The sequence below is a fragment of the Callithrix jacchus genome, chromosome 15 (assembly GCF_049354715.1).
Source record: "Callithrix jacchus isolate 240 chromosome 15, calJac240_pri, whole genome shotgun sequence".
Taxonomy (NCBI): domain Eukaryota; kingdom Metazoa; phylum Chordata; class Mammalia; order Primates; family Cebidae; genus Callithrix; species Callithrix jacchus.
The window spans coordinates 79,257,742-79,284,626 of NC_133516.1; the positions used below are offsets into that span (position 1 = coordinate 79,257,742).

At 44.2% G+C, this 26,885-nt stretch overlaps 1 protein-coding gene and 1 long non-coding RNA gene across 12 annotated transcripts in view; one reads left to right on the forward strand and one right to left on the reverse strand.

Moving 5' to 3' along the window:
* Positions 1–26,885, forward strand: part of MYLK (myosin light chain kinase) — a 283,432-nt gene that overhangs the window by 74,361 nt on the left and 182,186 nt on the right. For 5 of the 11 annotated variants that reach the window (XM_078351929.1, XM_008982318.5, XM_078351931.1 and 2 more), the window contains one exon: positions 16,528–16,695. The exons of 1 other annotated variant lie outside the window; for it this stretch is intronic. In XM_078351929.1, the coding sequence (XP_078208055.1) occupies positions 16,531–16,695 (165 nt within the window). In that variant the 5' untranslated portion in view covers positions 16,528–16,530. Of the gene's footprint in view, positions 1–285; positions 574–9,914; positions 10,141–16,527; positions 16,696–26,885 lie in introns of those variants that run through there. 5 more of the 11 variants (XM_008982317.5, XM_078351933.1, XM_017965179.4 and 2 more) reach the window with 3 other exon arrangements.
* On the reverse strand, positions 17,346–19,171 carry LOC118147710 (uncharacterized). The gene is made up of 3 exons (XR_004734193.3): positions 19,005–19,171; positions 18,716–18,813; positions 17,346–18,362 (listed from the first exon to the last, which is right to left on the reverse strand). It is a non-coding gene; the product is annotated as an uncharacterized LOC118147710 (long non-coding RNA).

Consider the following 26,885-nt stretch of genomic DNA (forward strand, 5'->3'; position numbering starts at 1 on the left):
AGCATGTATTCTAGGGGTAGGGACTGGGGGTGTAGCCTGTAGCAGCTTGCAAAAAGCCTGGCATTTCTTTGAACACCTATTTAGTTGTAAAATCTACTTACAGTTGGCATCCTGTACAATGATCTGGGTTTGTTGGTTGTAATATAAAAACTTTTCACCCAAATCTTTGAGTAAAGTTGATGTTTCAGGGTGAGGTAGCCTCAAATATCCCAAAGGTCACGTAGCCACACCCCTCTGGGCTGGAGGTGGGATCGAATAGTAGTTTCAAAGGTCCCTTCCAGCTCTGACATTCCAGGCACTTGGAGTAAGTGAGTCTCATTCTCAAAGGACCTAAGGTTAGTACCAAAGAATTCTAAAGGAACCTGAGAAGTGGGACCCCTGTACCCTGCCCCTGGTGACAGTGGACAGGGCTGGGTGGAAGTAGAACTGGCAGAAACAGGGAGAAGACACAGCCCTCTTCAGTGAAGAGTGAAGGAAGGCTGGAGGAAGAGCCGGGCTGTGTCTGGGCCTGACTGTCAACCCTCGGGCTGATGACCCTGGCAGGATTGGCTTGGCAGCTCTCTACCTCCCCAGGTAATTTCCAGGAAACACTAAGCCATTGTTTCTCATTCCAGCTGGAGGCTGTCTGGGGAGGAGCCGTCATATCTCAGGAGGGCAGTGAGGGCAGGGGTGAAGTGTATGTAGGAACACAGAGCTTGTCACACTGCCAAGGCCTCCTGGCGGTTCTGATGCAGCACCTAAGGCTGGGGTCTGGGCTTGTGCCCAGCCAGTGGGAGGGGAATTGGGAGTCTGGAGAAGGGGAGCAAGTTTTTGGAGAGAACACAGAGATTTCTGGCCTGAGAATGGGAACAATCGCTAACTACAGTCTGGGAACCTCTCCGTGGGGAGAGACTGTCTGCTGATGGCGGTATCGGCCTTGCACACGTTTGCCAGAGATTAGCCAGTATGCATGGTCTCTCAGGCATGAGGGATCGAAATGAAGTCACCCCATTTGTTTGGGGCAAATGTAAGGGATTTCCCTGGGCAAGGGATTGATGACTTCATCAAATTTATACTCAGCAGATATCATGACATTAAAATCTAAGGGGATATCAATACATTTGTTACACTGAAAATTTCCTGTTGTGTATGGAATATGTTATAATAAGATTTAACACATATCTTTTTTTTTTTTTTTTTGAGGTAGAGTCTCGCTCCACTGCCCAAGCTGGAGTGCAGTGGCACTATCTCAGCCCACTGCAACCTCTGCCTCCTGGGTTCAAGAGATTGTCCTGCCTCAGCCTCCAGAGTAGCTGGGATTATAGGCATCTGCCACCATGCCCAACTGACTCTTGTAGAGACAGGGTTTCACCATGTTGGCCAGAGTGGTCTTGAACTTCTGACCTCATGTGATCCCCCTGCCTTGGTCTCCCAAAGTGCTGGGATTACATGCGTGACCCACCATGCCCAGCCATAAGATTTAATATATCTTGATAAACCCTTTCTAAGCATGTTACCAAGTTGGATTTGAAGTTCAGAAGGACTGGATTCCAGTACTGCTTTATTAACTATATGACCTTAGGCAAGTCTCACCTGGTCTTTGAGCCTCAGGTGTTCCATCCATAAAGTGGAGCCATAAAATATCTTAGTATGTTGGCTGGGTGCGGTGGTTCACGCCTATAAGTCCCAGCGCTTTGGGAGGCCAAGATGGGCAGATCACCTGAGGTCAGGAGTTCCAGACCATCCTGGCCAACATGGTGAAGACCTCATCTCTACTAAAAATAAAAATAAATAAATAAATAAACTGGGAATAGTGGCTCGTGCCTGTAATCCCAGCTACTCAGGAGGCTGAGGCAGGAGAATTGCTTGAACCCAGGAGGCGGAGGTTGCATTGAGCTGAGATTGTGCCATTTTACTCCAGACTGGGTGATGAGAGCAAGACTCAATAAATAAATAAATAAATAAATAATCAATCAATCAATCTTTGTATGTTGTGAAGTTGAAATGGGATATTGACTAGGAAAGTATTTAAGTTTCTGAATAAGTAGCTAAATGTTCATTTTGAGTAAAAACCCGTTTGGTAACATTAGCTAAGCATCTCCATCCTCTAGGCCTTCTGCAGACTAGTCTCATTCAATGTAATGACCATATTTCTCAAAATTTCTTTTGACCCATCCCTTTACCAGATGAGATTTTTGCTCTCATATACAGGCACCACCATCTCCCTAGATCAGCTCTATACTGGAGGCCTTTCCTGCTTAGATTACCATGGTCTGTTCTCTGTGCTTTACCAACTTCAGAGATCTTGACTCAGTCTGTGAAGATAATGTTGGTCCACTCTGAGCCCTAGTTTCCTCATCCATAAAATAAGGGAGATGACTAGATGGTTTAGGTTCCCTTTCTTCCCTGACATTCTGCAATCCAGCCATATTTCAGTGTACAAACAGTAACCTAGAATCTGAGAAGATGAGAGCAGTGCATATTGTCCAACCAATTATAAGTAACTGATTTAAAAAAACAATTTAAAAGCATGAATTAATAATCTATTCCTTGTGATATATTGGGCAATGTTTGTAGCAGTATTTAAATGAACTAAGACATTTAAGTGAAATGTGATACCTGTTTCTTCATAACTATTATCAAATAGTTACCATTTGTTGAGAGCTTGCTACATGCCAGACATTGTTAGAAATTACTTTACATATTACAGTTATGGTGTATTGGGTATTTTGAGTATCTACTTTGTGATAGGTGCTAATTATACTCCCCTGCATATGTACAGATGGGGAAATTGAGGTTTAGAGAAGTAAATCTCCCAAGGTCATCCAGCCACTAGGTGGCGGTGGCAGGGCTCAAGTCTAGGCGTGTGCGACAACAAAGCTTGTGACATGATGCCTCCAACCAAGTCCTCTGTCTTGCAGTCATTGCTGTGTTTACTCTTAGGTTGTAAATCTGTTGTTACTACTCTGCTAGGACTGATTGGTTACCCCAGCTGTGTTTATGATACAGCTCTGGACTTGACCCTGAATTAGGAATTGGCTCTCTCTCTCTAGTTGAGGCAGCCAGCCTGAGAATTATATGGGAAAAAACCTACCTGGACTTAGCACCTTCCCTCCTCTGGCATGTTGGAGACACCCAGTCTCCACTCTCTCCTCACTTCCCTCCCTGTGCACCTGCCCTCTCCTCTCTGCACTAACTGAGGATGGAAATAAAACTAGAAATCCTTAACACTGTTTGCCAGGCTTTGGGCTTCAGCCAGAGGAGGCAGATTGTGTTGATGGATGTAATTAAAAAACTGCAAACCTGCTTCTCAAATCCCAGGGCCCAAAGGAGTTGATAAACCAGGTTGGCTCATTTTCCTTTGCTGTGTCACATGGGGAAGGATTTGGAATAGAAATATCCCCAGGACTCTCAGTAATGGAAGCTCGAGTCAACCATGGAGGCACAAGAGCCAGACAAGTGATGGCAACAGCCTTTGGCCCCAGGGCGTCCAGCAGGAGCTGTGGATGGCTGGGGCTGGTGACAGTCTTCACAATGTAAGAGTCTGGGCTCTTACTGGCAACCACATCACCACAGCCCCTCCTGTCAGCAGTGCTTCCTGCTCCTCATCCCCTTGGAAGACCTGTTCCAGCTGAATGGCTTAGGCTCTCACATGGAAAGGAGGACATTCACAGAAGCACCTTTCTCCTTCCTTCTCCTCCAATCAGCCAGGTGTTAGTTGAGTCACAGGACTAATGTTTCCTCAGGGGAAACAGGCCATAGGACCTGGCCTCTCCCCTAAACTACAGAGAGAGGGGCAGGGGCCACATTTAGCAGCCAGGCCTGAGCAGCTTCTCTCACAGTTCACTTGTGCCCATGCCCTTAGAATGGAAGAGTCTTCCTAGCAAAGTATCTTCTATTCTTGTCCCTTAAGATCATCCTCACAGAACCAGCTCCCTGAAGAAAGCAGAGAGACAGTGTGTGTTTCAGGCCATTCTAGACAAAAGGAATGGAATCTCCAGTCTGCAGATAGAGAACCTGCTCACAGCCTGCTCCAGGGAAGTGTGTAATCTGCAGAATCAAGAGGTGCATTTTCTTCTTGCACCTTCTTTTCCCATGTGGGTTTCCTAGGCTTCTCACAGACTAGTGTTGGAGAGGAGGGGAGTGCAGAGCAGACTCCTGCAATGAAAAGGTGACCCTTTTTACTCCCTCTCCTTTCTGGGTTTCCTCTCAACCCTCTGACCCTACAGCACCAACAGCACACCCCACTGCCATGGGCTGCCAAAACCCACCTGCCAGCCCTATCCCCAGCTTCCCTCTCTGCCCCTGCAAGACTTCCGTTTCAAAATAACTCAAATTACCAAATGCTGGCAGAATTGAGGGAGAAGGAGGGAGAGGAAGAATGAAGGGATTGAAACACAAGAAGTATATTCCATTTACCTTATGGGAAAATGATACTCCCCAACATCCTGCCCCATTAATTTTGCTGTTAATATTTGCCACTCTGCTAAGGGATCAAATGAGTTCTAAGTCACCTTAAGTACTTAGTCCAATGCCTGACAGTAAGTGCTAAGTACATGGCAACTATTATTGGTTCTCTCTTTTTCTCCTGGGATTTCCCCTTAGCTCTTCCAATACCAGCTCTTCTCTGGACAGACCTCATCCAATCGTAGGGCTCCACCTGGGAGCTGGCCAGAGGCAGAGGAGCTGGGATCACTGCACAGGTGGTGGGTCTGGGGCTGACCCAGTCCTCAGAGTCTTCCTAGCCTGTGCCTCTGTCTCACAGGTGTGCCTTGAGGACCAGGTGTGCCTGCCTGATATGCCTGCCTGGCGGGGTGGCCCTGCGCAGGGAGCCCCAGCAGAAGTCTTGCCTGTTAGATAAGCTTTGCCTCCTCTCCTGGGGACCTGCAGCAGCTCATCCCTGCCAGGGCTTAGCTCATCCCTGCCAGGGCTTGGCTCCCCCTGCTGGAACCTTTCCTACCTGACCATATGTCTTGTGGAGAGCTGGTGGCAGTCCTAGAGGAAGTGCTCTAGGGCAGGAATTGCCCAGAGAGGCCCAGAGAAGGAAGGTAGTCTTCCTAAGATCACACAGCTGGTTTGGGTGGTGCCATAATAAGCATGAGAGTCACTGACTCTTCTGTACTGTCTCACCCTCCAGTGCCATCTGGGTTTCTCCTGTGCCCTCTACTTTGATCAAGGTTGTCTTTATTCTTTGAGCCTCTGACAGAAACTTTACAATCATAAAAGCAAGAACAACATTAACAATAGCAGCCGTCATAGACTGAGTTCCTATTCTGCATCAGAGACGAGGCTGGGGCCACTTTTTATGCACATTGCTGACCCTTGTAGTAATCTTGCAGGTAGGACAATATTAGAAGTAACCCATTTTACAGATGAATATACTAAGATTTTGAGAGATTGTCAGTTGCCTCAAGCCACCCCTAGGGATGAAAGCCATGAGCTCTGTTTTGTTCCTTGAGTCGATTTCCTGGCCGTTGGTGGGCTGAGGGTGGTGAGGTTGCCCCTACTATGTACTCCCACCTCACTCATCTCATAGGGTTTAAAACACAAGGCACAGTTCTGCTTGGCAGATGGGAGTAGGGGCATGGTATTTGAGAAGGAGATAGTGGTGGTAGGAGTTCAATAAGTATACTTGATACCCCAAACTTAGCTCTGAGGGGGTGATACCTACGAATGAAGTGAGTAAACTTCAGGATTATAGCTGGAGTGTGCATTTTGCTAAGTTAGTGCTAAGCAGGGCTCTGGTTCTGGCTTTAATTTCTTTTGCACATGACTTGTATCGCAGAAGACTTCTCTCAGCCTGTTCTCATCAATTCCCAAATAAAACAAGAATTCTAGTAGGAAGAAAACAACTCCAGGAGACCAGGCCTTGCTCCTTTACACTGTGTGTGAGGTTAGGTGTGTTGATTTGATCTGTGTGCTTGTGTCACTGTGCGTGTGCGTGTGTGTTGTTTTAAGAACATTTAAAAATAACTGCCAAACACGTGGGCACCAGGGTTGTGTTGCAGAACAGACATGCTCCTCCCACCCGTGGTCTGCTGCTCTGCTGATGTGGCCCGGCTGATGTGGGCAGCTTGTCTGCTGCAGAAGCCCAGCCCCTCCTTTAATGTGTGTTCCAAGAGGAAAGGCCCAGGAAGCCATGGGGAGCGAGAGGCTGCCTCGTGGTTCAGGGAAGAACTCAGCTGTTGGGACAAGAGTGGGCTGGCTTTGTGTGCTTTCATGTGGGAACCCAGGGACCTGGATCCAAGTCACTCAAGAATGCCAGCAGGAAACCCTGAGATTGTACCCAGGGCAGGGTATGATTTTGTCCATTTCACAGCTGGGAAGACTGAGAAACAAAGGGCAGAAAGGATGCACAAGTTACACGCCAGGTTTAGAGCTAGGACTGGCACCTGTGTGTCTAACACCAAATACCTCTAGGTCCCAAAGGGTAGGTTTGTTATTGTGTGACCTGTTCCTGCCCTTTTCCTTACATGCTCTCTCTAGTGGTCTCAAAGTTCCCTAAACAACAAAATTAAGTGGTGTCATCATAGGAAAATGACTTTATATTTTGTAATCCAGGTTTCTATTCATTCATGCATTCCACTACATTTAGTGAAAACTTCCTGTGTGCTCATCAGTATTCCGGGCACTGGGGATGCAGCAGCAAGTGAAACACAGGACTGGTGACCTGGTGTAGCATATCTTCCAGAGGGGCTGGCAGATGTTATCAAGTGAACACATGATTACAGACTGTCAATCGTGATGTGTAGGACAGAGGAAAAAAGGGATTTGTTGAGCTTCTTACATGGGACCTGGCCTAATCCCAGGTGACAGAAGTCTGTGTTCAGTTTTTCCAATTAGCCATGTCATACTGATTGGAAACACTGATTTCTGTTTTTGAACTGAAGTATAGGAATTTAAAATTGTTATCTTTTTCAGGAGATGGGATCTCATTCTGTTTCCCAGGCTGCAGTGCAGTGGTACTGCCACAGCTCACTGCAGCCTTGAACCCCTGGGCTCTAGTGATACTCCTGCCTCAGCCTTTCAAGTAGCTGGGACATGCACACTGCCAAGGCTGGCTAGTTTTTAAAAGAATTTTGTTGAAATGAGGTCTTGCTATGTTGCCCAGGCTGGTTTTGAGCTCCTGGACTCAAGTGATCCTCCTGCCTTGGCCTCCCAAAATGTTGAGATTACAGGAGTGAACAACTGTGTCTGATCTAAAAGTTGTTTTTTACTGAAACTTCTTCTTAAGCTCCAGTCCATTTGCTGATCTTTCAGAATTATATTTCACATCCAACATATGAGCTGTTTCGATTTGCTTAGTATAACCTGTAGGCTTGATAGACACACCTTCCATGTTTTTGCCTAATTCATTATTCTTCTGTCCAGTTCAAAATGACTTTCCAGTCCTGTAGCCTACTACCAGACCTCTGTCTAAGAAGACTTAGATCTGTATTCATGTCTATTCGTCAGCAGTGAACAGCACTGTTTGTTTTTGGATTCATTTTTCCCTCTATAAGCCATACAATATTCTAATATCTCCATGTGCAAGGTCTCCCAGAGTGTGGGGTGGATATTCATTCCTGACCAGGGACTTCACTGACTTAAAGGCATTCTCTTTATCAGTATCTGTTTCAGGCTTCAAATCTCTCAAGTGTTTGTTCATTCTCTTTGGAAGAAAAGATGAGATTTGGAACCAACTTAGGTCTTGATTCGCCCTCTTCCTCACCTGTCCCTTAAAGCCACACACCACTACTCATTTAAAGCCACTTTTCTATTGGGCAACTGGTTCAAACAGATCTTAAAAGAATACATGCAAGTAGCCGACAAACATATGAAAAAATGCTCCGCATCACTAATCGTCAGAGAAATGCAAATCAAAACCATCATGAGATACCATCTCACATCAGCCAGAGTGGCTTTTGTTAAAAAGTCCACAATAACAGATGTTGGCAAAGCTATGGAGAGAAAAAGACACTTATACTCATGACACTTATACACTGCTGTTGCAATGTAAATTAGTTCAGCCACTGAAGCAGTTTGGAAATTCCTCAAAGAACTAGAAGTTGAACTACCATTCTACCCAGAATTCTCATTACTGGGTATATATCAAAGAAAAATAAATCACTCTACCATAAGGACACATGCACCTATATGTTCCTGACAGTGGTATTCCCAATAGCAAAGACATGGAATCAAACGAGGTGCCTATCAAATGGTTGATTGGATAAAGAAAATGTGGCACATACACACCATAGAATATTATGCAGCCATAAAAAAGAATGAAATCATGTCCTTTGCAGCAGTACGGTTGCAGCTGGAGGCCATTATCCTAAGCTAAATCACACAGAAACAGAAAAATGCCACATGTTCTCACTTCTAAGTGGAAGGTAAACATGAGTTACACAGGAACATAAAGATGGACACTCTAGGGATTACTACAGGGACAAAGGGAGGGGAGCAAGGGCTAAGAAACTATCTGTTGTGTACTGTGCTCCCTACCTGGGTGATGAGTTTAATCATACCTCAAACCTCAGTATCATGTAATCTACCTTTGCAACAACCCTGCACATGCACCCCCTTATTCTAGAATAAAAGTTATTTTTTAAAAGGAAAAATAAAGTAAAAGTTAAAAATAAAGAAGACCACTTTTTCTTTTTTCTTGTGTGTTTTAAGAAGGACATAAATGAGAGTAGATGGTAAGAGAGAGAGCGGGAGATAGGGCGAATGTGATGTCTCAAAATGTGCCCTGGGGATCCCTGAGGCTCTTCCAGGGGCCCTTGAGGTCCAAGTTATTTTGGTAAGAAAACACCATTTGCCTTCTTTCACTCTCATTCTCTTTCAAGTGTACAGTGGAATTTTCCAGAAGCTGTGATGTCACAATATGTTGGATGTAAAAGTAGATATAAAATCTAGCTGTTTTCTACTAAGCTGGATATTTTTAAAATTTGCATTAAGGAGCAACTGTTCTTATTAAATTATCTTGTGTTTTTGAAAATATATTTTCCTCTTGAAATGTTATTTATGTTAGCCTGTAATGGGACTTATTCATGTTTTAAAATGAATTACTATTTCCCAGTTTTAATTTCCAATACAGTAAATATTAACAGCAATAACTCACAAACAAAAGCTCTTTGGGGGTCAATACTTTTTAGAAGCATTTTGGTCTCAGGGTGTTTCAGAGCTACGAGAAAGCAGGTAGGGGGTCTGTTAGGTGTTAGAAGAATACCAGATCCTCAAGAATCAGATATGATTCAAGGGAAAAGCTTAAACTCATGGCATTGCTGATTCAGATGTCCACAGTCTGCCCCAAGGTGTGAGTTGCATAGGATGTTCCTTTGGAACTATGAAAATACCTTCTCTCCCTGGAGGAAAAGGTGTGGACAGGGCATCACCTTGCTGCCTTGTTGTAGAGGAGTGCTCCAAGGATCATTCCTAAAGCTCTCCAGGGCTCTGGACCAGCGAGGCAAAGTCATGGTTCACATGAACACAGTCTATGGAGCCTGGTTCTCATCAGCACAATTCCTTATGAGAAACACAGCACAGGAGTTCATCCATCTGCTTGCTAGGCTTGCATCTTGCTCTAGGGATCATAAACAGGGCTTCTTCAGCTTAGGGAAGAAAGAGCTGGGTCTCAGGAGGAAATGTCTTTGAGCTCTGGGTGGTAATCCCAGGCCAGATGTGCCAAGGGGTTGGAGTGGTGTTGTAGGCCAGATGTGGAATTGGGAGAGTGCCCAGCCCCTCCGAGGGCTCAGCTCTCTGCTTGACAGGGTCCTCCCTTTGCTCCACACTCAGATTAGAATCTGCAGCTCTGAACAAGTAAAAATAAAAGCCTGTGAGTTTCCACCCCTGGCTCCCCCAGGACTCCATTGAGAGCCTCTGCCGTGGCAGCCAGAGGTTTCAAAGGTCACCCCAGCTGGGCGGATTAGAACAACAGATCTCCCGGACCGGGTGAAGTGGGCTGCTCAGCGGAAGGCAAGTTGCAACATCTGTGAGCAGAGTGAGAACAAAAGCCCCTTAACTTTTTTCAGTCTGGCCCTGGGCTCTGTGGTGCCTGGCACTCCTTCGCTCTCCATTCTTGGACCTTGGACAGGAACCTCTGCAGTACGGTGGTGGTGAAGTGTGGCTGCCTCGCATCCTGACTTATGTGAGAGCTGCCGGGGAAGAGGCTGTGGTAAGGTGTGTCCTGTTCACTGGTGTGTGGCCCTGTCCAGCTTTGCTCTGGTAGGTCACAGCAAGTCAGCCTGGCACAGCCAAGGAGCAGCACATACCGGAATTAGGAGTGATTAGGGAACTTGTCAGGATTTGAGTGCATTGCAGAGAGGATTAAGGTGGGAGAGCGGAGTTGTCAGTGCCTGGGGCACTTGCATGTGGGTGGTTTTGCTCCCCTGATGTGTGCCGTTGTTGGAGGTAGGGTTCACGGTAGACTGCAGAGCCTGCTTGGGAGCCCCTCCCTCTAGGGAAGGTATGGTGTTTCCAGGATGCTCGACAAACTGATCAGGTGCTTCAAGAAATGACCGTTTAAAATATGTACACTTTGGGTAGGGAAGGGGACAACTGCTTTCTCTAAACTCGTTCTGTGGTATTACTTGAGCCCTGATTTTTAAAACTTTTTTTCTGAGTCATTTGCCTCCTAGTTGCAATCTCTTTTGGCTATAGTTGAAAGTGTTCTTTCTGGGTTCAAGAGACAATTTAAAGTGCTTTTGATCAAATTAAAGTCCAGTTAACTCAGTGCTGCTTCCAATAGTTAATAAATTATGTTACTTATGAAAGCCGCATTTGGAGATGGGCTTTGGCGCAAGCATCATGGGGTGGGGGATGAGGGGGAGTTTCCAGCTGCCTTGAACCCCTGCTCTTTTTGACCCTCTCCCCTGTTTTTTCTTCTTACTCCTCTGTGTGTCCTCTTTGGTCTGTGTTTAGCTTATATTGAATAAGACCCCTAGCTGAGTGTGTTTGATTCTAGCCACTGAGGATTGCTCTGCCAATAGAAAAATTATTGCAGAAATCACACAACCTTTCTGGTATTCTTGATTGGCATACAGTCAACAGGCTCGACAAGGGATTAGAGAGGAACAAGGTTTGGTCTAATTTACTTTATTATTAATTTTTTTCGATAGCGCATTCCACATATGTCAGTAACCATTAATTGCATGGCAGGGATCTGTTTATGCTGATGACAGCAGTGGGTGGGGCGATGGGCTGTGGGTGAGCAGAGCTGTTTGGTGTGACTGGGCTCTGGTCCTGCTGCAGGACAGTTGAGTAACTATCCCCACAAAACTGCCTTGCAGGGGACTAGATGTTCCTCACTGTATTGACTTGCCTCTTCCTTTTCTAACCTGAAGCCAGACCTCTCCTAGGGATGGATACTCTTGTCTAATGTGCTCTTGAGACCAAGCAGGTGCCTTCAGGAGATTTCCGTGGGCCTCTGGTTTTAGATCAAGAGGACTTTCACAGAGGGTCCTGAGCCACTCCTACCTTCCAGGAGGATCTCACTACTCCTAGCTTTCAGCTCCCCTGAAAGCAAAGATAGAGAAGAGTCTTGTACCTTCAAAGCCAGGCCTGACAGAATGGGGGGTAAGGGACATGCTCTGCCCCTCTTCCTCTGTGCAGCTCCCAAGCTTTTGCCTATTGCATTTCTCATTACTGGGGATAGCGAGGAATGCCTCATTTGAGATGTGAGGGCCTCTAAGAAGCCAGCAGATTTTGACTTTGTAATCAGGCCTTGGTTTGGTTTTCACTTTTTTAGCCATGTGACCTTAGACAAGTGTAGTTGGCTTTCTGAGTCTCCACGGTGCACTTCATCTGTGCTGGGGTGATCATCAGAACTGCCCTTTCTGATAAGATGGGTGCCCAGCATGATGTCAGCATGTGCACCTTGCTTGTTAAATGGTGCTGCTAATACAGACACAAAGGTGCTGCAGGAAGCTGCCCTTGGGCCTCAGGCCCTCCTCCCCACCTTCTCAGGGAATTCTGCCATCTGCTTCCTGCTGTTTTCCAGGCATCCCACTCAGATACCCTTGCCTGAAGATAACTGGGCCTTCTTGCTGTCCTTGGTGAAAGGGTCTCTATCAATATTCAGGGTTGAGGGACGGGTGTCCCTTTGGGAACTGGATGATAATGATATTAACAGCCACTACTATTGAATACCTTTTTTGTTATGTTATGGGTGTTATATACACTCTCATTCAAACGTTCCCTTCACCTTTGTGAGGCTGATATGATCATTCCACTTGACAGAGAAAGAGACTGAAGCCAAGAGAGTTGGAGCACCTCCCCTTGCCTGTCCCACAGCTGGAAAGTGGCTGTGTCCCCAGGTTTGTGGCAGGGCCACGAAAGTCTGATCCTCACGATACCTGTCTCCACCTCCACCCCAAGTCTCCATCTGGTCCTGGCTGTACAGTGTATCTGTCACTTCACCTCTGTGGGAGAGGAGGAGGGCACAGGGAGCCTTGTTCCCACTTGGGTGTGGTCCTGGGTAGCTATGTAGGATATCAGAGCCCCATTTCTTCCTCAGCCCTGTGTTACCACACTCACCACACAAACACACAACACACATGCCACACTTGGGTAATTGCTGCTGTATACCAAGTATCTAGCTTGGCACATGGTAGATATTTAATAAATATATTTTAATTGAGTGAATGAATGTATCTTGATGCTTGCCATTAAAATTATAGTATGACTGCTTTTAAATGGTTCGACAAACACATAAATATGGCAAAATGTTAATTGTTAAATCTAGGTGATAGGTATTTGAGGTGCTCATTTTACCATTTTTCTGCTGTTCTGTATGTTTGAAATTTCCCATAATAATTCAAAACTCTTTTTCCCTCTCCCCTACCTTGCCCCCTGTTAAAATAGAAATGGGGTTTGGTTAATGTCCCATTCCTCAATACATGTAAAATTTGTACAAAAATATCTTCTATGAAAATGATTCGTAATCTGTAGACATATTACCTGCGAAATGTCTTGAGATGTAAAATCCCATCCTTTGGGTTGTGGGTTTTTTCTTTTCTCCAAATAAATCTGATCTTTAAAGTTCAAAAATAATAATAATAGTTTTTTTAATTTAAAATTCCTGTATCATCAAATTCATATCATTATTTTCCCCATAACTATGGATTCATAAAACCACCTGGTATTCCACCATTATTGACCAGTTCTCAGTGTTGGATTTTTAAAGATAGGGTTTAGCTTCTGTCATAAGTAACGCAAATAGTGTTCTTATAAATAAATATTTGGGGCTGTATCTCTGACTCTTTTCCAGTAACATATTTCTAAATGTAGGATTATTGGGAAAAGATACAGACGTATTTTTTAGAATCTCTTTCCAAATTGCTTTCCAGAAAGACTCCACCAGTTTTTATTCCCCGCAGAGGGTATAAACATGCCCATCTCATTATGCTCTCACCAGCATTGAATGTTATGTTTCTTTTTAAGTGTCATTCAAATGAAATGTTTTGGTTCATTTTTTAAAAATAACAGCTTCTTCTGAATGTGCGTCTTCTGTGCACTGTTCAGGTCACATCGTCCGCCCGTTGATCTGCTGGGCTGCTTTCTTCTGATACGTAAAGACCTCTGTTTGGTGCAAACCTTTTATTCCAGGTTCTCACATATCTTTTAATGTTGTTGATAGCATTACAGAATATTTTAATTTAATCATATGTGGTAGCAGCTCTCAACGTTTCCCCTTGTTGCCCCAGCTTTGAATTTTCTTTCCCACCAGCCAATTTGACTGTTTACAGGAGGCAAGAGGGTCCAGTGGTTAAGAATAACAGCTCTGGTGCCAGGTGCTTGGGTTCAAATGCCTGTTCTGGCCCCTAGTAAATGCATGAACTTGGACAAATTTCTCAATCTCGCTGTACCTCAGGTGTCTAATCCATAAAATGAGGATACCAAGATTATCTGTCTCATAGTGTTGTTGTAAGGAACAAATGAGTTATTTATTATTTATAAAGGGCTTGGAAGAGTTTCCCGCATCTAGTTAAGTGCTGCACAAGTGTTTGCTTTTATTGTTACCCACTGCAGGGAGCCTGTGAGCCTTATCATTTGGAAAGTAATTTTGTTTCCTTTTTTTTTTTTTTTTTTGAGATGGAGTTTCGCTCTTGTTACCCAGGCTGGAGTGCAATGTCGCGATCTCGGCTCACTACAACCTCCCCCTCCTGGGTTCAAGCAATTCTCCTGCCTCAGCCTCCTGAGTAGCTGGGATTACAGGCACGCGCCACCGTGCCCAGCTAATTTTTTGTATTTTTAGTAGAGACAGGGTTTCAACATGTTGACCAGGATGGTCTCAATCTCTTGACCTCGTGATCCACCCGCCTTGGCCTCCCAAAGTGCTGGGATTACAGGCGTGAGCCACCACGCCCGTCAATTTTGTTTCCAAAGTTAATATCTTATCTGTGAAAGAGAAAGCTGGGTTTATCAAGCAAGGGATACAAACAAGCCTAGTCACTTTGCTACTTTCATTTGAACTTCAAAAGATATATCTCCATTTTATTTTTGTTAGAGATTATTAAATTTAAACAAACGAATTACATACCCCAGAGGGCACTGTTCATTTGTGTCACTTTACATAACTCACAGCATAGGACTTAAGTGTGTGACCAGACAGCCAAAGAAAATGAACAGAAAAGCAGAATCTGGGAATATGGTTTCTCTTTAGTTCAGCAGATGTGTGTCCCAAGTCTGGGCCAATCACCAGGGATTTTGTGGTAAGAAATGATCGTAAGCCTGGAGCTGTCCCCACCTGCGTTGGAACCTGGGACAGGGACGCTTCGGATGTATTCCAGGTGGTAGCAGTGGTTATCCAGTGACCTTGACTGGAGTCCGACCACCTAGCTTCTCTTAACTGCAGTGTTTTCTCAGCCTGGTTCTTCAGATTTTTCTATGGATTTTAGAAATCCCTCCCCAAAACTCTACCATCTTTCCAGCAAATCCCTTCTCTGTTTACAAGAGCCAGAGTCCACTTCTGTTGTTTGCAATCAAGAACTCAGATATGTACTTAGAATAATTCCACTTTTGGAATCAATCCTAAGGAAATTTTTAGGAGTTGAGGCATAGATTGCAACACACGTGGGCTCATCAGTGGGCATCATAAAAGATTTAGAAACTGCCAAATGGCCAGCAATAGGGAGAGAGTTATGTAAGTCATACATCAATATGATGGATATTTGAAAATCAAATTTCTTAAGAGCAATTTCCCCCCCTTATTTTAAGAAAAGTTGTAGGGAAAAAAATAACAAACATCTATGTGCATAGTATGCTTTCAACCATGTAAGATACGTGTTTTTCTATACTGGTAAAAACAAAATTGGAGGGAGATGCACCACCATTCTCTATAATAGAATTATGGATATTTCACTCAACAAAACTTTTATTTTACATGCATGTTTTCACACTTTAAAAGAACTCTGGAGCCTGATAAATCTGGGCTTAACTTCTTCTTCTGCCACTCAGTAGCTGTGTAATGGGCAAATTATTCCACCTGTCTGTGCTCAGCTTCTTTATTTGCAAAATGATGACTATACATACTTCATGGGGTTTTTCTGAGTATTAAAACAAATGAGATAATGTATCAAGTACTTGATACAGTGCTTAGAACAGAATGTATTCTCAACTTACTATTTTTACATATTGGTATTTTTCAAGTTTTATGATGAAATGTATTTAAAATGGAGAATAATTAAATATCACAAAAGAGTTGACCATTGCTCCAATGAGTCATCATCTGTTACTTCTCATGTCAACCCCTTGTTCTGCTACCCCTGCCAGCCCGTCACATCTTAACTAGTCCCCAATAGGCCCTGGACCAGGAGTCAGGGCTTAAAGTATTCTTGCCAGTGATGCCATCATTTTGCTGTGTCTCCTGGGGCAAGTGACTTACCCTGGCTGGGCCTTAGTTACAAACAGAGGTATTAACCTGGATAATCTTAAAACACCTCCCTTCTCTATCTGTGATCTTGGAGCCCTGTTCACAATCTGGTCCTCAGAGGTGGGATGTCCTCCCTTGCCTACATCCTTCCCTTCATTCAGCCAAGACTCTCCCCTTGCCTCACCCAGGGTTCTTGCCATATTAACCCCAAACTACCTTCCTCTCTTGGAGTGTGGATCCCATTTTTCTACAGCCTGTGAGCTCTTGCAGTTCAGGCCAAAGCAGCTTTTACTTTCTACCAGAGGTAGAAATAGTCAGTGACTATTAAATACAGATTATAGATACCTATAGTCTGAAAACCAACTAGTTACTCCATTTTTGTCCCCAGCTTCCCCTTTCCTAGAAGAAGGGGACAGTAAAAAGATGGGAAGTTCCCTGGAGAGTTTGAGGAGGCAGGGCATCGCCCTGGGAGCTGGAGCATTTGTCTGGGATGGGCTGTGCCCTGTACTGGCACTTTGTGTGTAAAAGACAGAGCCTCTCATCTTCAGAGAGGAGCTACGGGTGGACACTGGCCTAAATGCACATCTGCACCACGTAAAAGCCACACCCCCAGGCTGGACACACCTGATGCCTGAAGGGAAGACAGGGCTGTGCTTTGTCTGATCTGACCTGTTCCTCCTCTTTCCTGTTTTCAGACCATGGGGGATGTGAAGCTGGTTGCCTCGACACACATTTCCAAAACTTCCCTCAGTGTGGATCCCTCAAGAATTGGCTCCATGCCCCTGACGGAGGCCCCTGCTTTCATTTTGCCCCCTCGGAACCTCTGCATCAAAGAAGGAGCCACTGCCAAGTTTGAAGGGCGGGTAAGAAATCTGGCTGGATGGGGAGGCTGTGGGGAAGGATGGGCAGGGGCCACTGCTCCTTGCCAAGCCTTTTCCTAGGCCAACTGGATCTAGTAGAAGGCTCAGTTTTCTTTTGGACCTTCATGTAAAATGAATCCATGCCACTTTTCCTACTTCTGTTTGTTCATGGTAGGCTTTGGTCTGTGCTGGAGAACTTGGGGGTGGGGAGGACGCTTCAAATTGACCATCCTGTGATGTTTTGCTGTTAATGTAGGTTGTGTTCTGGTTACATGCTGTAATTACAGAAAAAGAAGACATGGTCCAGTGGCAGGAAGTTACAGCTTGGGTTTATATATTTCCTCAAATCTGGACAATTGAGAATTGACTTCAATTTTTCACTTGCTTTTTCCCTAGAAGGAATGTTTAGTTAGCCGACCTTCTTGTACATCCACTTGGTATACACAGAGCAGTGATAGGACCTCTTATTTCACTTCTGTCACCTGTCATAAATGAATATGGTCACTTGCCCTTACTGGGACTCTACTTCTTCTGCAAATAGGCATGATTATTCCTTGTCTACTTAAAGGAGAAGAGAACACTGAAGAATAGCTGCACTATGACTGCAGTCTAAGAGGGAACTCCTGAGAGCTTATAGAAGGGAGGGGTCAGGTGGATAATTCTTTCTGAATGATGCTGGACCTTACCTTTGTATAAGTGGTGGGTCTGGCTACATGGTGGTTTGGAGAGCTTGCTGGGGTTGCTGCCTTGCAAATGGCCTGGGGCTGTACCGAATTGCATGCTGTGCACAGACCTGTCTAGTCAAGACTGCTAATGGTTCTGACCTACTAGTCCTTTTGTATCTTTTGCCAGAAGAAGATTGCTGGGGATGTTAGTGATGTTCCTGGGTAGTCTGTTTCTCTCTGGGCACTACCAGAATGCGGGCTGTCTTCTGTTGCCTTGACTCTGGTCCCCTCTGTCCTCTTATCCTCATAGTTAACAGGAAAGAAGCAACAGGAAGAATCACTGGAAGCTCCTAAATGGCTTAGTTGACAATAAAAAGGAATAAAGTACTGACTCATGCTATAACATGGATGAACCTTGAAACATTATGCAAGTGAAAGAAGCCAGACACACAAAGCCACCGATTATAGGATTCCATTTATAGGAAATGTCCAGAATGGGAACATCTGTAGAGACAGAAAGTAGAAAGGCGGTCGCCAGGAGCTGCGGGGGAAGAAGGATGGGGAGTGACTGCTGATAGGTACAGGATTTATTTGGGGCTGATGAAAATGTTGTGGAATTAGTAATGGTGATTGTACAACTTTCGAATGTACAGTACTTACAAAATACTGAATTATATACTTAGAAAATTAAAAAGTAAAAAACATTTGAGAAATGGCTCAGACAGCAAAATGGATCTTGTCTGCACATCCCCACTCTGGCCATACTGCTTCTGAGACATAAACTCCATCCTCAAGTCAAACAAATGTGGAGAGGAAGACACGACAGCCTCCATGTCATGTGGTGATGCCTTTGCTTCCTTTGGTGACCTTGGGGTCATGAAAGAACCATACCTTGAGTGACTTTTCGCCTGAGCACCGGCCAGGAACCAACACACTGGAGATCTTTCTTGCTCAGTGTCCTCTGGCTGATGAGTCATACCTTCTATGCAGCTAAGATTTCCTTCTCTGAGAAAAGACAACTGGCTGTTTCTGCATTTCTGGCCCACGGGGGTGTAAGAAGAAGCACTGAGAGATGGTAAAAGTCCCTCATAAAGTTAGAGACTATGCTTTGGTAAGACAGTATTTTTCTTAAGGAGTTGAAATTTACATAACAAATTTAACAATTTTAACATGAACAGTTTAGAGTAATTTAATTCATAGTGTTGACTGCAATATTCTTCAAATGTAGCTTTCTCTGTCTGAAAATTTTATTTTTCTTATATGGATGAAATAGTTGACTTTGTATATTACATGTAGACTATATGTCAAAATGCACATGTTCCTTGTGAGTCACACTGCAGTGCTACTTGACCACTTACCGCCTGACTTGAATTAGCCCAGAACAATGCCTTGGCAGCACACTGGTGTATACAGAAGAAAGGCTATTCCAGACAGTTGTCGAGAGCATCTGGCTGTCCTGCAGAGGCAAACCCAGAGGGAGAGACTGTAGAAGAAAATGCCCTGGAAGCTAGCGCGCTGCCAGTGTATATTGTTAGTGCCACAAAGAACACAAAGAGACTTTTGCCTCAGGGAAGGGCCACCTCGTGATCCCAGAAGAGAGCCAGTTGTTTTGGTACCAAAGATGAAGTTAAAGCGGGTGTTTCTAACCTGGTGCCCTCAGAGAAGTAAAAAGTTAGGTGGTGTTAGCTGAGGTGGCATGGGTTCTGAGCGCAAGTTGCTGGTTATAAGTAAGCTCCAGACACTTAAAACTTGCAGTTCTCTATTGGGCGTAGTCAGTGGTGGTCTGCCATCAGTGCATGTTAGCCTTCACTGTTGGGGCCACTTGGCCTTGCCTGTGGCTGCCCCTCGCTCCAGGTTCTGTGACATATCCTGTTCTAGGCACTCAGTCATCACAGAACCAGTCCTGGTATCAGTCTCAGGATGGCCTCAGGACGTCAGTCCTCTGATAACTGCGCTCTGGCAGAACCTCTTATTAGTGAGTAACTTAGAAAGTATTGGCTCACGCCTATAATCCCAGCACTTTGGGAGGCCAAGACAGTGGATCATGAGGTCAGGAGTTCGAGACCAGCCTGGCCAACATGATGAAACCTCATCTCTACTAAAAATACAAAATTAGCTGGGAGTGGTGGCACACACCTGTAGTCCCAGCTCCTTGGGAGACTGAGGCAGGAGAATCGCTTGTACCCGGGGAGGCAGAGGTTGCAGTGAGCCAAGATCGTGGCACTGCACTTCAGTCTGGGCGATAGAGCAAGACTTCATCTCAAAAAGAAAAAGGTATGCCTTCAAGTAACTTCTCGGGCCCAGGCTGGTCCCCGTCACAGCCTGGACGGGATCTTCTTCCTCGCTGCTGTCCATAACACCTCTGCCTGCTTTCCTCCATGAAGTTGCCCTCACAGTGGAGGGTCATAGGATTTCTCAGCTTCTTCTGAAAGAGCTTCAGGGACCCTCCCATCACTGAGAAACACAGTGGACACCACAGATGTGACAAAGTTCTAAAGATTAGTTTCCTACTGCCTTCGGAGCTGCCAATCAAAAGTTCTTCAAATGTGTGCTGTTGGTTTTTATTCTTGCAAGAGTTAAAAACATTGCCTTTTCTGCCACATTTCCTTTTTATGCCTATTTTTAGATAAAGGACTTAATGAACCTCTTCCTTCAGTAAAGCTCCTCTTTCTGTCTGGAGACTTGGGTGATACTGAGATGGGACAGTAGGCACCCTCTGGTGGTTCCAGCCTCTTTCTGAAGAGCTCCAAACCATGAGATGCTCATCTCTGTGGGCTTAGTCCCTTCTGCCTTCAGGCAGAAACACTGGGCAGCTAACACATAACCCATAACCAGGCCCCTTTGCCTTTGCCCTGTTCCATGATGGGGTCCACTGTAGCAGCTTCCTTTTGCAGCTAAGGATAGCCCGGTGACACATTTGGGCTGAACTCAGCTAAGGAGCTTCTGGGAAAGCCCTTGCTTTCCTGATTAAAGGAGCATTAAAAAAAAACAACACTGGTGCTTTCATATTCCATCCTGCCCTTGCTTTCTGCCTTGAATACAGGTGTACTGCCTGGTACTTGGGCTGCCAGATTAAAACCATGAGGCCACGAGCCTGAGGCCACAAGGATTGGAGGGGAGGCAGGCAGGGGGACAACAGTGGAGGGAGTAAAAAGAACCAGCAGCTAAGAGACATGAATCCTAAAGTTCAAAGGCTTTCCAAGATGCAATCTTTGACTGCAGTGATTCACACAGGAAATGTTACAGAAAGTATTACTAACTGATAAATACCTTGTGAGATGCATGTGGAGCTAGTGTCTCCTTCAATGATGGGAATTAATAGGAGAGAAGACATTGAACAGAAAACTAAAAGACTCTTTCAGACCTTACCAAATCTACTAACAGGGATGGCGGTTCCTTATTCTGAGTTGAATTCGGTCCTGCAGTTAAATCATTCTAGAAGGAGTCATTCATTCTCTGGCTGTGTCCATTAGGCTTGAACCAACAGGGACTGGGATTTATGAGAGGAAGTCAACAACTGATATTTTATTAGCGTCTTCTGATTTGACCAAAGCTTCTCCCCTCCTCTCTCTCTCTCCTCTTTCTCTCTCTCATCTTTCTTTCTCTCTTTCTCTTTCTCTCTTTCTTTCACTTTGCAGCCCAAAGCTTCAGGAGACTATATTTTCAGGAATTCATAAACCTTTATCTCATTACCACCTTTAGACCCAGACAACCAGAGCTCTTTCCCATGCCCATAATCTAGAAGCCCCTGTTCGTTTATCCAGCTGTTCTCTCTCCACAGAGCAGCAGAGCAGGGGACCAAGGGATATGCCCACTGGAGCCAAACTGCCTGCATGTGCTGGGCACCCAGGAGCCAGGATTTTTTTACCAAATGGCCCTGAGCACACTTCTAACACCTGTGTAGGTCTCCTCCCATGAGAAGATGCTTCTAGGCCTGGGTGGCAGGGTCAAAGGGCAGCTGTTTGCTTGGAAGCACAGTGAGGTAGATGAAAATTCAGATGCGGGGCTCTGTGGTCTGCTCACGTGCCTAGTAGATCAGGATGTTAAGTAGGGTGGGACGAGAGGCACACAGGCCTGTGCCACTGCCTGCTGTTCATTGCTGGGCCTCAGGGGTGGTTGGAGGCTTCCATGTACAGACAGCCAGGGCTCCACAAATACCAGGGCCTGGCGGAAACACCCCTAGCTGTTCTGTTGCCCATGTTGGCAGCTGAAGTGTTGATGGACTGCTTTCCCCACCACAGAGTCAAGTATGAAAAGAGAGCAATGGTGGGAAAATGCTGAAATTACTGGAGATTTCTTCCCCTCTACCGTGGAATTTATTCTTATCAGAAAGAAAGCAAACATGGTGACAAGCCCTGGCTGTGCCGTGACTCAGATGAGCTAATGCTTTAGTGTGTCTAGAGAAGTGCGGCCCAAATGAGGTTTCAGCTCACGGTGCTGGCCTCAGCATTGGCTGAAGTGGGCTTCGTGGTAAAGAGCCCGCCTGGCCCTGTCGAGGCGTGTTTCTGTCTGAGCCGTGGAGGTTGGAGGAGGGGAACGTGAGAAGACTGGGCCATGGAAGCGTGAATCATTCCTGAATTTCCACTTTAAACTGCTGGTATCCTCTTCCCAGTAACTTTCAACTCAGCTCACTTCCACCTCAGAAGCACTCAGCCACCATGTTTAGCGCTTTGAGAAATGGGAAAGAAATGTCTGGTTTGCTTTCTGTACTCAGGAGTCTTTATGATGTGGTTCTGGAAAAGAATGTGCATATGGAACAGCAAGATATGACAGTGTATAATTAGGTGCTTGACTTTGCTCAATAAATAGTTTGTACTGTAGGAATTTAGAGATTAAGATGAGGCTGGGAGTGGCTTGAAGACTGGTTTCCTGCTCTGACTTCTGCTCTTCCAGTTTGTCCTAACTTCTGATACTTAAGTGACCTTCCTACCACGTAAGTCTGACAGTGTCATCTCCTGCTTTATATGCCAGAACCTTGGACACTCCCCTTGCAGGAAATTCTGCGGCACTCTAAAAAGGCCCCTGATGACTTGCTCCTCACTCTCCAGCCTTGTCTCCTTTCCCTCCCTTCTTCCATTTGACATATTTTGGTGATGGTCCTGCTCCCCTGGCCCACACATGCGCAGTGCAAATCCTTTGCTCTGGCACTGCCTCTGTGGAGAAACGGTAAACAAGAAGTCCATTTAATCTTCCTATTGGTGTGGGGTTTAGAATGAGACAGATATGATAGGAAGGGGACTATCATATCTGCTAATGGCTTATTGGGGCCAGGCTTACAATCTTAGTCACTTTATCCTCCTGGCAAGGCAGCTTTTATCCTGCTTTTTTATAGGGGAAGAACCTGGGGGCTCCAAGGGATTACAACATTTACACCAGTAAGTGATGGAGCCAGTTTTTATGGACCTAAGTCTCCTGTCCCTCCTGCCATGTTTCTCATCCATCTTTGAGTAAGAGGAATGCCTGCCATGTTATGAATGCTCAGGCAGTGTTTAGTGCCCCTGCAGAGAACCACGGTGGTGACGTGGCTAAGATTCCCGGTGTCTTGCCAGTCAAGAGCATAAGGATTTGGTCCCGAACTACTTCTAGGATCCTGTGTCACTGTTATCCCATCAGCACTCCCTGCCTGGCTTCAGAGCCCTCATTCTGCACCAGCCGCACCCCTGTGCACCTGCCCCCTGCTTCTCCACAGGCTGAGTCTATATCAAGAATGCTCTTCCTTCTCCTTTCCATCTTACCCAGCCTCAGGATCTGATTTAAATTCTACCTCCTTCAGGCTACTTTCCTTATGTTTCCTTTTAAAGCATTTTATTAGAGTACAGAAGAACCATGGTTATAGGATGTGGAAAATTCATAATCATATAAGATCATTCTTGACTAATAGCCACAGGAAAGAGTTGACCACTTTGGCCTTTTAAAAATGTATTATTCACTAATCATCTCTGTGCCTATAACTTTGTTACAGAGAAAAACATGATTTAAATGATAAACTATTTTTAAAACAAAAATTCAGACAAAGTTAACCCTTACTTCTATTCTCCATAGGTATCTACCATTAATAATGTTGAATATCATTTCAGAAATGATCTATACAAATATGAGCATATATCTGAATATCCTTATGTATACACAAATGGGCCATGTACACATAATAACCTGAAACTTGCTCTTTTTTCTTTGTGGTTACATAGTAGGTGTATATATTTATGGGGTACGTGAGATATTTTGATACAGGCATGCATTGTGAAATAAACACATTGTGGGGAATGGGGTATCCATTCTCTCAGGCATTTATCCTTCGAGTTATAAACAATTCAATATACTCTTTATTTTAAAATATACAATTACTATTGACTATAGGTACCCTGTTGTGCTATCGAATAGTAGGTCTTATTCTTACTATTTTTTTGCATGCATTAGCCATCCCCACCTCCTCCCCAACCCCCAGCCTCCCACTTGCCCTTTCCAGCCTCTGGTAACCATCGGCAACTTACTCTTTTTAGTGAATGTCTTTCAGTGTTTTTGTTTTCACATTAGCACACAGATCCACCTCTCAGCTCTAATCCTGAGCTTTCTAGCCCTCAATTGTTCCCGTCTCTGAACTCCTATGATATTTATATATATGAGACTTGTTTTTACTCTTCATTAGTTTTTTAATCAATTTATAATCTGATTCATTATTGTTTATCTTTTGCTTCTTCAATAGAGCGAACTCTTCAAGGTGTACAATTGCATTGTTCAATAGGAATACCTACCCACTTGTCACATGTGGCTACTTAAATTTAAATTGATTAATTTAAATTAAATAAAATTGAATAGTCAGTTCCTCAGCCACATCAGCCACATTTTAAGTGCTCAATAGTCACGTGGGGCTAATGGCTACACATTGGACAACACAGATTCTTGAATATTTCCATAATCATAGAATGTCCTTTCTGACAGGGCTGATAGAGAGCATTCTCATACATAATTCACTTCCCATACTGTAAATCACTAACCCACAGCTAGAAGATAGACTGGAAATAATTGTTACATTCAAAATAAAATAAATACATTAAAATTTGAGAATTCACTTAATTCACTCAAAGAAAAACATAATCTGTTGATGAGAGAATCTCTGTCCTTCATCTTCATTGTAGAATGCTAACCTTGATGGCCCAGAAAGCTTGAATGTGCTCGCAAATTTTCCATAGGTGTCTATTTCATGTGGCTGGAAGCCCAGGTGACACAGAGTTCCCAGAATACTCAAAGGGAAAGCAGAAGAATGAGAAGTTGCAGGGCAAGTATTACTGAAAGTTTACCATGGTCAGCAGCTAGTGGTCCCTTCAGGTTCAAAATGGTGGACTGAACAGATGTATTAACTTCCCTTCTTGCCAAATATGACATCAAAATGAACATGAAGAGTTCCAAAGAGAATGCATTCATAGCTGTGCTAAAAACAGGAGAGGGGCATTAGTGGATGAGAGATTTTCTTGGGATTGCATTGAGGGACATATGAGTTCTGCCTGCAGAACAGTTAAGGGGTGAAGCTTCACCCGTATATTTGAGATTAAAGGATTTGGAGATTAGGAGTGGATGTCGGGCAAAAGTCAGGGTGATTAAAGGAAAGCCTATTTACTAAACACGTATATGGAGAGAATTGAAGCTCCTGCTGTAGATGTTAGTTAATTTATAAGAAACAGGACGGAAATGTGTTGGATGTGCCATCTGTCCACTTGCTCCGTGACCAAGCCTGTGACCATGACCAAGTCCTCTATGTGAGGATTTCATAGGGAGGGCTCAGTCATGGTCATGGGCTTGTAGACATACCCTATGTGGGGCGTGCAGTCCACCCCCTCGTTTAGGGAGACGGGACTACTCCCAAGGGCTAGAAAACCCACAGAAGCCACCTACATTTGGAAACTAGCTCTTCAGTCACTGATGGTGAACAGTTAATTCATGGAGACCAGATGTCTGAGAGCAACATTTATACAATATAATATTGCTGCTGAGCAAATTGTTGTTTAAAAAAATCAATCCATAGACAAAACTCAAAAGTGTTCATTATAGTTACGGAATAGAAAGCAAATCCTGCAAGTTTTGGCAAGCCAAAAGTAGAGGGATGGTGAATGGTAAGGTAGAGACAGAAAAATAGAGGACAAGAAAAATATAATGACAATACCGTCCTCATTTTATGCAGTGGGAAGTAAAGCAATGCCATCTAAAATGGATGGGTCAGATAACAGAGGTTTAAGTGTGTGACTTAAAACCATAATGAGAGGTGGGAAATGAAAAGGTCAATTCATGGGCCATGTTTGGCACACAGACCTTTTGTGTTTGGCCAGTGGTATTCTCAAAAAGTTTTAACAAAGATTTGCAAATGGAAAATGTACACATATGATTCATGCGTAAGTGGCTTTTCTTTAAAAACCAGACCTGGCAATGTGTCCACACGGCCACACTTGCCCAGAGGTGCCACCACTGTGTCAGGCATTGGTTTCCAGGTCGCTAGAGTCCCCACCATTCCAATCCATCTCCTAACACTAAGGACACCTGCCTGGTGCCAGTGAGGACTTTGCTTTTCTCCTAGCCAAGTCTCCATTCATAATGGGAAAGCAGGAAACAGACAGGAAGGGCCTCATGACATTTCTTGTCCCAGCCCATGTTCCCTGTATGTGTTTCCTGCCCAGACTGTGTAGGCATTTGAGTTAGTGATTATGCTATAAATATCCAATAAAGGATCTAAAAATCAAGCCAAGGACAGTAAGAGGTAGGCACTGTAAGTCAGAGAAATTTCTCATCACTCCTGTGGGACTCCACTAAGTGCTGTCTAAATTCTTAAATCAAGAAATAGACACAGAGCAAAATAAAATAATTAAAAGAAAAATAGAAACATTATTTCAAGGGCTGTATCTGAGAAGTAATACTATTGCAGGGAGGGGAAAGAGTAAAAAGGAAAGAAATCTTTAGCCATTTTATAGCCCTAACTTTCACCTTTTACTTTATACACATTCTTATTGCTTAAAAAAATTTAAAATAGTAGACAGGGGTTACTTCTGTGTTTCTTAAAGCACAATAAAAATGCCTGTAAGAAGACTCAGGACATCCATCTGAGTTCAGTGTCCAGATTCTATTTGACAAATGGTCAAAGATGAATACACAGTTTACAGTGAAGGAAGTGTAGACAAAGCCCGGGCATGGAGAAATATATAACACTGCATTTAAAAAACATTACACGACTCTGCTGGTATTTAAACAAATGGAAATCAAAATACCTTAAAAGTATTTATGCACCTAAAAAACTAGCAAAATAAGAGACCAAGAGCCCATTACTGGGGCTGTGAGGAAACAGGTGAGATTTTCCTTTGTTGGAAGTACTGATTATTGCTTCAGCCTCCTTGGGGCTTAGATTGGCAGAATGTTACAGGGGCAATAAAACTGTTGATGTGCCTTGCCAAGAATTCTGCTTTTGACACTGTAACTTAATTCTTAAAGGAGAAGAAAAAAAATAGTTGTTACACAGATGTCCAAAGCACTATTTTTAATAACAAA